General features: G+C 54.4%; 1 protein-coding gene and 1 long non-coding RNA gene across 3 annotated transcripts in view; one reads left to right on the top strand and one right to left on the bottom strand.

Annotated features, from left to right (window-relative positions):
* Window positions 1-218: 218 nt before the first annotated feature.
* LOC121828020 (uncharacterized) lies at window positions 219-3,419 on the bottom strand. Its single transcript, XR_006070412.2, has 3 exons — window positions 2,846-3,419; window positions 2,066-2,235; window positions 219-1,678 (listed from the first exon to the last, which is right to left on the bottom strand). It is a non-coding gene; the product is annotated as an uncharacterized LOC121828020 (long non-coding RNA).
* A 9,143-nt stretch (window positions 3,420-12,562) lies between these two features.
* The window catches only part of Atoh8 (atonal bHLH transcription factor 8), a 31,580-nt gene continuing 29,110 nt past the window's right edge, over window positions 12,563-15,032 (top strand). Inside the window, exon 1 of one of the 2 annotated variants that reach the window (XM_076566926.1) lies at window positions 12,563-13,803. In XM_076566926.1, coding sequence (XP_076423041.1) covers window positions 13,033-13,803 — 771 coding nt within the window. In that variant the 5' untranslated portion in view covers window positions 12,563-13,032. The remainder of the gene's footprint in view (window positions 13,804-15,032) is intronic. The other variant, XM_016009272.3, reaches the window with a different exon arrangement.

Raw genomic sequence — 15,032 nt, 5'->3', positions numbered from 1 at the left:
GGCATGCGCCACAATACCCTTGCATTCTTCTACATTTATTTATTTATTTGTATGTGTATGGACGCATGTGGAATCCAGAAAACAATATGCAGGAGTCAGCTCTCTCTTTATACCATGCAGGTTCCTAGAACTGAACCCAGGTCATCAGACTTGACCCATGGGCACTGTCTCCCCTCCCTCCCTCCCTCCCTCCCTCCTTCCCTCCCTCCCTCCCTTCCTCCGTCTTCTTTCTCATCTTCATCTTCACTGTGTTGTCTTCCTCATCTTCATCTCCACCTGGTCCTCCTCTTCTTTCTTTTACGTTTTATGTCGCCTAGTCTGGCCTGGAACTCACAGTCCTCCAGCCTGAGCCACACTGGAATTGCAGGTATTATTACCACATATCACCCTGACTCTGTTTTATAGCAAAGTGGATATCAAGGCTATCATCATCACACAGACAGGATATCGAGGAGAACTTCCGGAAACTCCATGGGCACACAAGGAGTCTCCAGACAGGCAACAGTTTGGATCTGTACCATTTCCTAGGGCTTTCTGTTTGCCAATGTGTGTGCTTAGACATTTGCCTGACACACTTCATTTAAAACACCTTGGGCCAGTGAGATGTCATATATATGTGTGCATAAGACACTCGTACACATAAATTAATACAATCAATATTTTAAAATAAAAAATGTAATATTAAAAAATACTTTCATCTTGCTGTTGCAATAACTTTCATCTTGCTGTTGCAATAACTTTCATCATGCTGTTGGAAGAACTTTGGCTTAGAAGCTCAGCTCCTGGGAGGTGTAATTTTAGTGACGGAGCCCCTCACATTTCAGTACTTATCCAAAAGAAGTCACCCATGGCGGCCAACCCTGGGCCCAAGGTTAGTCTCTGGGAGGGGGAGAGGTGGCCTCCGCCAGACAAAGCTTACTTCTCAGGACTGACAGCCTCAGATCTGGGAGAGCCACACTTAGTTGCATAACGCCACATCCTTTGGGTGGTCCTGCCCTGAATGCAAATTCTTCTTGGAGAAAACTGAGAAGCCGAGAACACATACGGTCTCTGAGAACATGGACTGCCCTAACTGCGGTCTCTTAAGTATTCTCTCCCACAGGAAGGAGCAACACTTCCTGGAGAAGTGCCTGTTTCCAGGTCAGTGAGTAAGATAAGCCCAGAACATCTTGTACTAGAAAGCAAGAAAGAGATCACGATCACACCCCAGCAGGACCATGACAGAGGACCTGAAGGCGGTCATCCCCGATAAATGGGACCATCCGCGCACTGAAAACCCTTGAGTTCAAAATGCTAATGCAGAGACATTTGGGAGCTGGGCCGGTGGATCAGCTGGTAAAGTGGTCGCTGCACAAACGTGAAGACCTGAGTTCAAATCCTTGGACCCCACGACGGGGAGAAACCCACCAGTAACAAAAGGATAGTTATGGTGGATCACTGTGGAGGCAGAGACATGCAGATCCCTGGGACTTGCCGGCCGGTCAGCCTAGCTGCATCAGTGAGCTCCCATTTCAGTGGGACAGCTGACTCCAAAACTGGGGTGAAAGAGACCAAGGAAGAGGCCAGCATTGGCTTCTGCCTTCCATGTGCTCACACGCACACATACACACATATACAACACATTTTTAAAAAGAGATTTTTGGAGGACATTTAGAGAGTCAGCTTGCCCTTCTGAGACCTGACAGAGTGAAAAGAAGGGGAAATTTTACAAAAATCGCCTTTGGGAACTCACAACAATACAGTGAACTCGAAAACTAGTTGACCAACTTTCCAGGGTTCTTCCAACCCCTCCCCCCACGCCCCATCTCCCCCACCTCCTCCACCCCCCCCCACCCCCCCCCCCACCCCCCGTTTCTCTAGGCCAGTAGAGATTCACTTCTTTGGCATAAGACATGTCTTGAATTTGGGTAAAAATATCCTCTGGGTAAGTTTGTTGACTACTTTGCTCAAAGACTGGGAGAGGGAGAGCGGCAAGTCCTTGAGTTCCTCGGGTCTAGGGGACAATTGAGGAAGAGCCCAGGGGCCAGAGATCTTGTCAGCCTCTTCGAGGGGAGGGACTCCTTACCTGGACAAAGAGAAGCTTGCAGGCTGGGCATCTGAAGTTCAGCTCCTTAGGAGCCAGTCAGATGAAGCCAATCCACAGGCTGAAGGACTGGCAGGGAGGCAGGCTGACGACACACCCCAGGTGGTCCTGTCACCTTGTCCCTCCAGAGACGCTGGCTTTTCTCCCTTGTTCTACAAGAGGGAATTTCTGCTCCAACAACCCTTAACTGCTCAGTCCCTACCGCCACTTCAAACTCCATCAAGCCCCTCACCCTGAGGCCTCATCCACCTTGACAGTTCCCATCTCCAGGGTCTTCCCTGTGTGGGGAGCGGGCACTACAGAGCAAGGGGAGCAACCTGGGTCCACACTGTGTTTACTCTCAACCCTCCCTCATAGATTTCCACCTGTCTTGACCAGCTCAGCTTCTCCCGTGACTGTCCCTGATCCCTAAAGTTTGACAAGCTTTCTGGCTTGGATGGAGGGGAGGCAACTTCCACCTGAGTGCCCAGGCTGGTCCCAGAACCCTGGTTCCTGAATGATTTTGGTTGCTCTGCTCCTCTGTGGGTTGACGGCATCTGTGTCCATCTGTCCTCCTTCTGTGGATTGCTGACCACCTCTCTATCCTGTCTCCTCTTCTACCTCTTCACCCCCAACTTCCTCACTTACCCTACACCCTGCCCGCCTCTCATCTCCAGAGCCGTGCCCGAAGGACCGAGATAAGCACCAATGTCCCCAGATCACTCCATTAGTGAAGCTGTGGGCCCACCTCCTCCCCAAGGAAGGACCCCCACGGACACTGACCTTCAGAATCCTGTCCCGACATGCCCTTGGCTAGCAGGCCTTGGCAGTATTCCCTTACTCTGACACCTGGCCTTTGCCTGACCTCATGAGCAGGCCTGGGCGCCAGCCTCGGCCCTCCCTGGCTGGCCCATCCCCTGGCCGCCCCAGCCTGGCTTATGACATCTTTCCACTGAGCAGCCCTTATTTTGAGAAGGCAAACCCAGTGGCGCCCACAGGCATGTACACACGCTAACACGCGCGCACACACACACCCTGTCCCTCTAAGCGCCCCGATGCTGCGCGAACTGGCCTTCAAATCTGGCTGGCCCTGTTTATTTTTCTTCCTGTAATTTCCCCTTTGGAACAAACACCAGTGCCGAAGCTCGGCCACCCCCTCCTCAGTCTCCAGCCTCTCGGCATCTTTCTCTCCGTCCTCCGTCCTCCTCCGGAGAGCTCGGCTGTGAATGAGAACAGTGTCATCTTTAGCAGCAGCCTGAATGAATTGGTCTCAGCCTCCAAGCCAGCATGAGTGGCGGGGTGATGGGCAGCATGTGGGTTTGCTTCTTAAAACTCGTTGCACCCCCTGAAGCTTATACTTTTCCATGTGCCTTGGAAGAAAGCCCTCACCCTCCAGGCCCGCCCCCCTCTTTTTAAAGTTTATTTTGTTGCAGTTTTTGGTCCCACGCATTTTGTTTTCTGTTTTCTACAAGGGAGACTGAATTAGGGCCTCAGAAAAACAAGGCCAGGCTGCCAACTGGAAATGTTTGCTCTGGGGGCGAGTTGGGAGGCTGGCGTCAGGCGGGGCAAGATCCGTGCCAGTGGAATGTGATTTGGGGAGGAAGCTGCAGGTCACTCAGTTGCTGGCAGGCGGCCCGGGAGCAACTGGATGCTTTCTGGGCTGTGTGTGTGCATGAAGACTTTCTTTCCCCCTCATGCAAACAGAGCCCCAGAGACGTGGAGACAGAAGCATTAGGAACAAAGTAGACAAGGAGTTGGAAAACCCGGAGGGGTGGGTAAAACGGGTGGGGTAGGATGAACGGCAAGATCCTTTCGGCCACTTCGTTCAGTACTCACTGAGTCCGTCCTTTGCTCAAAGGTGGCGGGCGCACTGGTGGGAGGGAGTGGGAGGACCCTGTGACTGAGAAAGAAGTCTCCCAGTACAGGGCACGGGCCAATTTCCTTGGAAGTCCCCCCAGAGCAGGGTGCATGGATATTCTCAAGTGTTCAGGGGAGGCTTCCTGGAGGAGGTGTGAGGTAAGGCCCTGAAGCTTTGCACTAAAAGGAAAAGCATCTATGTTTGATGGCCTGCTAGTTAGTGGTTACCATGCCCCAAGCCTTTTCCACTAATAATCTCCTTAATCCTTTTGATCCTTTGTGTGACATCAGGTGTCCTGTGCCCAGGCTAGCTTAGGACTCCCTGTGTAGCTGAGGATGGGTTTAAACTTAATAATCCTCCTGCCTCCACCTCTGCAGCGCTGGGATTACAGGAATGCCTCCCCATACCTAGTGTATGTGGTGCTGGGACTGAACCCAGAGCTTCGTGTGTGCTCGCTACTAACTGAGCTGCATCTCCGGCCCTGATCTCTTTTATCCTCACCACAGCTTTGTGAGGGTCAGTAACCTTTCAGTCCTGACTTGGCAAATGGGGAAGCTGAGGCCCAAAGAGATCTGGAAACTTGGTCGGTCTGTGAGGTTGGAAGTGGCGAGCTCAACCCAGGGCTGTCTGTCTCTCCATAGCCTGAGCCCTCGGTCCGCCGCTAATGGTCTTTCTGCCCATCAGCAGATTTCTTAGGCAGGAGCTAGTTTCTCCTCTAGCACGCCGCACAGGGGATTGTTCTGCTCAAGGTGAGGGACCTCAAGGACCTAAGGAGGCGGCTGGATTTCCTAGGGCTCGGTGGGACAAGTGTCTGGAGACGAGAGGTGTTCCCAGGAGGTGGTGATCGGGCCGCAGCAGCCCTGCTACATTTTCTACCACACGGGTCCTTTCCTATAGCCTGGCTACCTTCCCATAGCCCACCTTACACCCTTCATGCGCCGAGTTCTTGGCTACCCAGACCTTTGTTCAGGACCTTCCCTGAGCATCCTCAGAAGTTGTCTGTGCTGTTCTGAGGAGTCAATGAAACTGGGATGGACTGTATAGGGTGTGTTTACCCAGGGTAACCCCTGGAGTCAGGGCCAGGCGCCCTGGATCTGTCACCCCTGTGTGACGTTAGGTGAATTCTTTCCATCATCAGGCCCCAGGGTGCCCGGTTTTAAAAATGGGAAGTGGCCTGGTTGGTGTTTGTGCTGTGGCCAACTTCAGGTAGTGGAGCTGATCGGCAGGCGAGGTGGGGCCGGGAAGATTTGTCTGAGGAACCCGGCATACCGCAGGAGGCCTCTGCCAAGAAAAGCAGGGTCAGGCTTGAGAGAGAAGGGAATGAGCCGGGTTGGCAGGGCATGAGGAGATGCTACAGAAGAGGTGAGGTCGTGGGTCGAGCGGCTAGGCCAGCTCAACCCAAGTACGCTGGACAGTGATCCATCCTACTTGGGAAACTCCATTGACTAGTTGGGGATTTTTATCGTCCTGTGCCCAAATATTTAGTTCATCTCACCCGCAGATCCTGTTCTGACTGAACTGACCACTAGTCTTAGGTCGACTGTGAAGGCCAGCCATGTCACCTGCATCATCGGAGCCGACTGGCCAGTTCACGGTGATGACTGCATCTACCGCTTGTTTTCAGGAAACAGGCGATTAACCCAGCTAACCCAAGCTGGTAGTGGCCTTTGCTTCTCGGAGACAGCCCTTGGATCTGACAGCTGTGGTCCTGAGGTCAGGACGAGGTGCCACTTACCCAAAGCAGCTGGCTTCCTGAGAAGACTGGGGAGAAACCCCTATAAACGACGGGCTTTGGGACTCAGTCTCCCCCATCAATTACGTGGGAGGGCTGGACTATGACAGGCATGGCCAGCACATGGTGTGAACACGGCTACTCCTGCGCTTTCACCCATGGCAGACATCTGCCAATCAACTATAGTCCTCCCCAGCCCCGGCCCAGATATCTCAGAATTCTTTTCAACACAGAGCTTCAGGCCACCCCTACCCATCAATTAGATTTGGCATGCGTGATAAAAAGCATTTGTCCTTGGGACGTCAGACGATGGCCATGGTCGAGCCTCGCTCCATCTGTGGTGGAGATCTAGGAGAGCCACTGATGAGGTATTCTGAAGACTGAGCCAGGGCGGGGACCACCAGACCTCCAGCTGTCTCTGGGGCTTCCCGGGCCTATGGAGTGGGCCTTGCACTGCTATGCCTTATTAATTTCCCTCACCGTTAATAAATGTAGATTGTGTCAGCTCTCCCCTGCCCCCTCATGTTCTCCGACTGCCGCCATCAGCAGAGACTTTTTTAGAAGTCTCACTGAAGAAGCAGCCAAGCCCCCCCCCCCCTTCCCTTCTTTCAGAGAGGCTGGGGGAGATGGCTTTGGGAAGACTTCACAGTGGAGGAATGCACTCCACAGGGAGTTGAAAGTTGTTTTCCTGAAGAAAGAAAATGAAAAGGAAGGAGTCATCACGCTGTAGTTTCCCATCCAGCCCTTGAGCCCCGCGGTGGGGACTGGGAATCAATCCCAGGAGGATAAGGCTGAAGCCTAGTCTTGTTAGGCTGTTGACAACTAGGTCCTGAAGCACGCAGCCTTAAGGAGCCACTTGCTGGCTCCCTGGCTGCCTCCCTGGCTGATCCTATTTCCAAGGGCCCTGAGCCTTCCCTGCCTGCGGGGGAGGCTCCTGGGGCTTCTGTCTCCAGAATGGAGGTTTCTCTTTTCCCCAGCGCTGTGCTCTGGGGTGGGAGGATCTTTAGCACAAATCTTAATTTACTGGAGCGGTTTGAGGTCTGTGGTTCTGCATCCTCCTGCTTCTCCATTTACAGATGAGTGGAGCCTTGCAGGGGGCCGGGGCAGGGTACAGATCTGCCTTAGGAAGAGGATGCAGCTCAGCTCACAGCTGTAGGAAGCTGAACAACACAATGTGGGGCCCCAGAGCCCCTTGGACCTGAGTGACACCTGTGGAAACAGTGGCCCAAACTCCTGGATTTGAATTAGACTTTTTCTTCTTTTGAAAAAGATTTTATTTAAAAAAGTTATGTTTTAGATTTATTTTATCCGTATGAGTATTTATTTTCCTGAGTGTAGGTATGTGCTGTGTGTGTGCCTGGTGCTCGCGGATGTCAGGAGAGGCTGCTGGGTCCTCTGGAACTGGAGCTACAGACGGTTGTGAGTCACCACCTAGGCACTGGAAACCCAGGCCCTCTTCAAGAGCAGTAAGTGCTCTTAACCTCTGAGCCATCTCTCTGGCCCCTATTAAAATTTTAAATTATGTTTATGTGTATGGGGGGAGTACACATGAGTGTGGTGTCCTTGGAGACCAGAGAGGCCGTCAGATTCTCTGAAGCTGTGTGACAAGTTGCAGTGCTGAGGTCTGAACTCAGGTCCTCTGCAAGATCAGTATGTGCTCTTGACTGCCGACCCCTCTTTCCAGCCTCCTTTTTCTTCTTTTTGAAACAAGGTCTCATGTATTAGTCCGGCTTCCAACTCCTTATACAGCTAAGAATGACTGTGTTTGATCCTCTCTATCTCCTGAGAGCTGGGATTACAGATGTGCACCACAGTGCCGAGTTTATGCGATGTTGGGCTGGAACTCAGTGCTACCTGTATGCTAGGCTCTCCATCAGCTTAGCCAACCCCAGCCCTGAATTATAGCCTATGCTTTTCTTTTCCTTCCCGTTTCTTTCTTTTAAAACATTTATTATTTCACCTGTATGTGTATATGTTTGAGTGCATGTATATGTACCCTACGTGTGCAGGTACCCGAGGAGACCAGAAGAGGGCCTTGGATGCCCAGGAGCTGGAATTATAGGAGGTGCTGAACAACACCATGTGGGGGCTCGGAACTGAATCTGGGTCCTCTGGAAGAGCAGCAAGCGCACTTAGCCACTGTTCCATCACCTCTCCAGCCCCCCTTTCTTTCCTCTATAACCACGAACCCCAAACAAACCAATAAAGGAACACAAATAGATGTTCAGTATTCCTATTGGGCACTTTAAGTGACTGTGATGGATTCTACCATCTGGATGAAACGCAAGAGCGGAGAGCCTGCCTGCCTGCACCCCTCAGCGCTTCCCCATTGTTGACCCCTAGAAAGGAATGCAGAATGAGTCCTCACTTTAACAATAAGGTCAGGGGAGGATGAGGGCAGAGCATGCCAAGGGAAACTGGGTGCCTGGAGACTTGGTTGCTTCCTCTTCATCTGCCAAATGTCCTCTTGGCTGACAGTGTGTCAGCCCTGGGCAGAGATCCCTGCAGCGTTAGCCATCCTATCACTTCTTAGCAAAGCTCGATTGTTAGAGAGGCACCAAGCCACCTGCCTTGGGGAGCTCTGTTTGCCCCTATCTGCTTCTTCCTGCTGCTGACTGGGGAGCACAGACCCTGAAATGTGATGGAAAAGAAAAGCATGTCCTGGGGGAGGTTCCAGATGAAAAGGGTCGGGGTTCCAGTTGCGAATAGAGAGGTAGAGGAGGCCTCTGCGATCGTGGACGTAACAGCGTAAGCATGACAGAAGAGGGTGCAAGCCAGGGGTATGGGTCCTCTGGGCAAATCCTACCCCCTCCCAGCCTGATTCAAACGCTCCTTCTTCCAGGAAGTACCCCAGAGTTGTTCCACCACGCCCCACTTCCGACACTCTTCCAGAAGCATGTCATTTTGTACAAGGTCAGACCCAGCCTTCCTCCAGGACTATGTCTTTGCACCAGAATGGTAGATCCGTTGCGGTCAGGGCCTTTTCTCTATTCACTGCTCTACCCCAGCCTTAGCAACAACATCCCAGCACTACAGATGCTCAAAGAAATGGATGGGAACTACCTGCCCTTAGTAGGTGGGCTGCTGACAGCAGGCACCTCATCAGATTCCTCCTGCTAGCCAACGCCATCATGGCAGCTGGCTGAATCTGTCCATGGTATGAATGGCTATTAATTTGAACCGTTGTCTCCTGCTCAATTTATCCCAGGAAGAGGAGGAGGTCTTAGAGGCACTGTGGTGCTCCCCCAAGCCCCAGAAGAACCACAAGGGTCTCTACTAAGGGCTCTAACCGGCAGGAAGCTGACAGAGCCAGCCCCTGTAAAGCACATGGCCACTTCCGAGGCTACATTAGCCAAAGGAATCACAGGACAGCCCAGACCCACTGCTCTCTCTCCAGGAAGACACAGAGAGAAGGACTCCATGGAAGTCCTCAAGACACCTGAGCAAAGTGAAGTTACTGGGAAGATTTGAGCAGAGAGGTGACACAATGCATCCTACACTTTTAACAGCTCCCCTCCCCCGCCTCCAGCTAGGAATCAAACTCAGAGCCCTGCACATTCTACTACACTCTCCTTGTTCCTCTTTTGCCCTCTGTTTCCTCTGAATTTGAGTCAGGAGTAAGCCCTCCACCCTCACCCCCACAGACACTGCCCTTTTTCCAGTGAATCCGCTTCACTAAGGGCAGAGAGCACTCAGCACAAAGCTAGAACCACAGGGTCTCGGAGAAAGGTTCCTTCCCCCTTTCCTGCAGAGCCCCATTACTCTGTCCTACCCCCAAAACCCTGGGGTTTTCTACAGCTGGATAACCACTGGGGGGCAGGAAGGTAGAAGGGAGCTCATTCCCGGGTCCAGTGTCCTGTTGGCTACCAGCAGCAGTCCTGGCCCCCTGGCTAGGTGGAGAAGGGCTTACATGGACCCAGGGTAACCTGTTCTTTCCTTTCCCTCCCCGGCCGGTCCTACGCAGGGCTGCTGGGAGCAGGAAGGCAAAGGGCGCTGTCCGCATTGAATTCTGCTTGCACCTGGCTGTCTATTTCTCACCCTTCCCCGATTTCTCTATCGGGGCACAGGCACTCTGGAACAATCCGAACAGCCAGAAATAGACTCCGTGTTCAGGAATGCAGAGCTTCATGCAGCAAGTATTTAAAGTCCCATCTCATCTGGCCAAGAAGACAGACATCACAGAGCCCCATCCCAGAGAGCTGTCCTATCTCACGGGTTGAGCTTGTGTGCCAAGGCCCCACGGGGCAGGGTCCACTTGGCACACAGAGAAATGGCAGTGCATGGCTACTAGGATTCAGGATTTTTGAGCCCGAGACGCCCGACTGTCCAAGGTGAGGTTCCTGCCATGTGACTCTGATCTGGAAGGAACCAGGCAGACCTCAGGCTAGGTTAAAGCAGGCTTGTGGCTGCAGCTTCTGCTCAGGCTGGAAGCACAAGAAGAGACAGCCAGCGGTCAAAAAGACCAGTCCTACCGACGGGCCAGCCCCTCACCTCCAGGAGCTAGCCACTGGGCTCTCAAGAGGCAGAGGAAGTACAATGGTTCAGAGCTCGGGCTTCAGGGTCAGTTGGTCTGGATTCAAACAGCATTTCTCACTCCCCTTCTGATGGCTACTTCTTCTTCCAGAAGCCCTGGTTTTCTTGTGGGTAGAGTGGGTTTGCCTTTCCTTGTAAAGATGAGGGATATAGAACCTAGGTGGTCGTTCCCTATTGGTGGTAAGTATCAACACGTGGCTGGCTAGCATGTCTCTCCTGTCATGGAAGCTCTAAGCATTTTCCTTCCCTTCCTCGTCTAGCTTCACTTCTGTGCCATGAAAAAGCCATTTAAAGGATATGGAACCTTCCAGAGGCAGCATTATGCTCTTCCGGTATAACCTCAAAAGGTTGTCTCATTGGGGGGGAAGTTTTACTAAAGGCTATAAATTTTCTTGGAGGGTATCTGTGTCATTTCATACCAAGCAAGGATGGAGCACCGAGAGCCTCTGCATCTCTGCCCCTCTGTGGATTTGAGAAGTTCTTAGTACTGTCTTTATAGGGCCACTCTTTTTAAGAGCCGCAGTCAGTAGTGTGTGTGTGAGTCTCCTAAGTGTTGTACCACCAGGGGGCGCTGTTCAGCTGGTTTCTGTCCAGCTTCTCAAGGACGCTGATGGGAATCCAGAGTACTGGGAAGGGGCAGATTTTTGCTTAGGGATGTATACAGCAGGCTCCATCCTTTAGTCTGTGGCCAGGCAGACTGAGAATGCAGTCACAGGCACCCTTCTCATCGGTTAGGTTACTTACATTTCTCTTCTGTCCACCCTGTGACTAATGAGACAGTGTTAGGATAAGGAGCGGACACTTGCCGACTCCAGTTGACCAGAGGGAGAGGCGGCGGGGTGGGGGGGTGGGGGAGGCAAGATCTCCCCAGTATAGCTATCATCATTCTTCTATCTGCTCCCTCTCCTTCCATCCATCACAGTGGTCCTTCCCTCCTCTTGGGGGTCCTTCCCTCCTCTTGGGGGATATCAGCAAAGGGCTGGGATTCGGCGTTCATGGAGCTCTTCCTACTCACCAAAGATGTGCTTTCCCCAAACACTAACTGCCTCTTCAGGGATGATCTCCCACCTCGTGGACGCTTCTAATACACTCCACTGCCATGGGCGACCAGTCTGCCACTCTGCCCAACTCTGGTTAGATCTTGAGACAGTTTCGCAGAATGCCAACCTGACTTGTGTTCCTGGGACCTCTGCTCCAGCAAGCGGGAGAGGGAAGGGAGAAGACCTTGTAGCGGGGTGACAATGACCAGGGTGTCCAGGGCCACCGTTCACTTGATTTTGGGTGTCTTTCAAATGCTATATACAAGCCTCATTTAATCCTTTTAATGACCCCCTCGCCTCAAGGAAGAAGAACGCTGGCCCAGGGAAGAAGGTCTTTGGAGAGGACCTGTGAGGGCCTCCTGATTAGCCTCTTTTTTTCTAGAAGGATCTCCAGTGGCATGGAGGACTGGGGGTCTGGAGGGCGGACTCTGCCCCTTACCACTGACATTAGGGTTCATGCTCAGTTTATCTTTCCTGTCTCCGCGGGAGGAAAGCGTGATTATGACCCCATCCTAGCCGCAGGAGAGGGAGGAGCAGAGGGGTTGCATGACTGTGCCAAGGCGACTTGGTCAAGGGCAAAGCTGAGCTCTGGAGCTGCGAACTTGGCGTTATCGAGAGGCTGTCCTGCCTTGGCTCATAACGTTAGTTCAGCAACTGTTGAACGGGCACCTCCATGCGTCTGGTGCTTCACAGCCAGGCTGTGACAAGCACGGATGTTCTCCACGTTCTCCAGATTTCTCATTTCATAGATGAGTAAATCTGGGTTTAGCAGGGGCGCCTCGGGTGAGATGACTTCAGATCTTCACAGATGTTAGGTCTGCTAACCCAGAAACTTGCACCCTCCTCTGCCTCCCGTGTACTTCTGTGCCTCCGTTTCCCGAATGTCCATGTGACCTCTTGGGTTCCTGGGACCTCTGCTCCAGCGAGTGGGAGGAAGAAGGGAGAAGTCCTTGTAGCGGGATGACAATGACCAGCCTCTCTGGGGTTCTCTCCCGCTTCCCTTCCCTTCCCAGAAGAAGTCACCGTTCTGGGATCTCTCCCTCTGTTGGAAAGTTTGGGTCGGGGGTAGACGGGAAGGCTCTGGGTGGGTAAGGTCGGCGCTGCATCACCCCCAGACCAACAAGGCAGGGCAGTGAAGGGCCAGAGCGGTCAACAGCCACGTGCTCAGAGCAGTAGTGGAGGGAGCACTGCCTTTGGGGAGAGGAGGCGCGCCCCTAAATTGAGTAGGGGGCGGGGAGGGCGAGCAGGAGGAGGCAGGTTCCGGCACAAGACATGGGGGTAGGGGGAGGCCGAGAGCACGCGGACAAAGGAGGCGGCCCTCAGCCCAGCTGTTTTGAAAAATGCTTCCTGTTTCTTTAAAGGCGCTCGCGGCTCGGGCGGCCTGGGCTAGGCAGGCGGCAGCGGCGGCGGCGGCGGCGGCGGGAGCTGCCTCCTCTCCGGGCGGGCGGCGCTGAGTGATCTAGCGAACTGGGCTTCTGTGTAAACTGAGGCTAAACAAACACAGATGGAACGCAGCGGGCGTTCTGCTGAAATGCTGGCAGGGCTGCAGCGACTTCTGATGACACTCTGAGCTCTCCTGGGGGAACGGGCAGCCTCCGAGGCTTCACGGAGCCGGAGGCGCAGCTGCCCCGGGAGTGGGGGAGCGAGGGAGGGACCCGGGGAGGGAGGGTAGGAGGAGAGAGCTCGGCGACAAGGCGGCGCTGAGCAAGGCGGCCACCGGGCGCAGCCAGGCGCTCAGCGTGCAGAGCGATCGCAGCGGGCGCGCGTCCCGGGCAGTCCCACGCCCCTGCCTGGCGCCGTCCGCGCCATGAAGCACATCCCGGTCCTCGAGGACGGGCCGTGGAAGACCGTGTGCGTGAAAGAGCTGAACGGCCTCAAGAAACTCAAGCGGAAAGGCAAGGAGCCGGTGCGGCGCGCGAACGGCTATAAAACTTTCCGATTGGACTTGGAAGCACCCGAGCCCGGCGCCACGGCCAGCGCCACCGCCGCCGCCGCCACCAACGGGCTCCGGGACAGGACACAGCCGTTCCCGATCGTGACCCCAGTACCAGCCTCAGTGGCGCCAGCGGTGCCTCCAGGTGGAGGCACGGACACAGCCCGGGAGCTCAGGGGCATCCGAGCGCCTGACGTCTCAGACGCGCGCAAACGCGGTTTCGCCCTGGGCACAGTGGGTCCGGGACTACCCACGCCGCCACCGGCATCCCAGAGCTTGGCACCCGAGCGTCCCGAGGCGCAGCCCTACCGCGAGCCGGCTCTGCGTCCCCGCATCTTGCTGTGCGCCCCTCCCGCACGCCCCACGCCGTCTGCGCCTCCCGACCCCCCAGCGGCGCCACGAGAGTCCCCCGTGCGCCCTGCGCCCCCCACGCGCCCGGGGGAAAGTTCCTACTCGTCAATTTCACACGTAATTTACAATAACCACCCGGATTCTTCCGCGTCGCCTAGGAAACGGCCAGGCGAAGCGACCGCCGCCTCCACGGAGATCAAAGCCCTGCAGCAGACCCGGAGGCTCCTGGCCAACGCCAGGGAGCGGACGCGGGTGCACACCATCAGCGCAGCCTTCGAGGCGCTCAGGAAGCAGGTACCCACTCCCCGCCCCGGGGCAACAGTGGCAGGAGTGGGTGGGTGAGTGGCCCCAGGATTGGAATCAGGATAAAGGGAATCCCGCAAACGCAGGCAGGTTCTGAGTTACCATTGCTGCCATGGATCTTGGTTTGCAAAGTGGGCCAAAGCTAAGGATCTCTGGCCCAAACACACCCCCGTGTTCCCGAGGGGTAATCAGGTCCGCGCGTCTGACTTGTACGGCAGCGCGCATTTGTCTCCTGGAATCCCTTGGGATCGGTGGGGAATACAGAGGGGGAATATGGGAATCTTCCCCCGGCAGGGGAGGGGAGCCGAGCATGGACGGCCTTTCAGCTCTTCGAGCACTTGGCCTGCTTGGGGTCTTGGCCCCCTGTGGGTGGCACCGAGACCCATAACACCACAGAGGTGCGTTCTTGGCGGGGGCGGGATGGGGGTGGGGTGTCCTGAAATGTAAAGGGAAGCCAGGGAAGCTTGTCAACCCTCTCAGGCCCTGGCTTCCATGTTGACTCAGTTTGCTTGTGGGATCTCTGCACTTGCCTGGTTCCCGGAGTCCCTGAGCACACGGGCTACAAGTTGAAGTCCTCCCTGGGACAGCTTCGGGAACTGATGTGTGGGAACTTTCCCAGGAGATCCTCCTGCCCACCACTGCCCTTCCCCTTCTGGTCACATCAGTCACCGCTGCCCAGGAGACAGCTGCTGGGAGCATTCTCTCTAGGGAGGTCTGCAGAGCTGAGTTCTGGATAAGTCTCAGGCTTCTCACCGGGCGGGCGCTGGTGGGGACTGCCCTCACCTGACAGAGCCTGTTGGGGAAGCAAAAGAATACTTAACTGGAGAATTACCCATGGTGGAAGGGGGCAGTTGACAATTCCACTTAAGATAAACTTGGTGCTCGCCTGGGACTCTAGTTTCTTGTTTTCTTGGGGACGAGTAAGATCTAAAAGGGTGTAGTATGGGCCTTCCCGTCCAGGTCGTGTAAGGGGTTGGAGTGGGTGGTGGATGAAAGTTTTGTTTGTTCTGCCGCTGATTAGCGTTTGTCTCCTGGAAAGTTACTCAACCTCTCTGGGCATTAGCCAGTCACAAACCGTTTCAGAAAACATCATCTTTTTGGCTCATACTCTCCTTTTCCTTCTGTGGGTAAGGTCAGGCAATGGGGACTTAGTCCGTCTACGAATTGGACGTGGAACCCCTAGAAAAATAAATGGCCTCGATGGCCTTTCAGCCTGAGCG

This window comes from Peromyscus maniculatus, chromosome 3 (assembly GCF_049852395.1).
Source record: "Peromyscus maniculatus bairdii isolate BWxNUB_F1_BW_parent chromosome 3, HU_Pman_BW_mat_3.1, whole genome shotgun sequence".
NCBI classification, from domain to species: domain Eukaryota; kingdom Metazoa; phylum Chordata; class Mammalia; order Rodentia; family Cricetidae; genus Peromyscus; species Peromyscus maniculatus.
The sequence above is the reverse complement of the archived record's forward strand: the minus strand, read 5'-3'. Positions and strand labels throughout refer to the sequence as shown.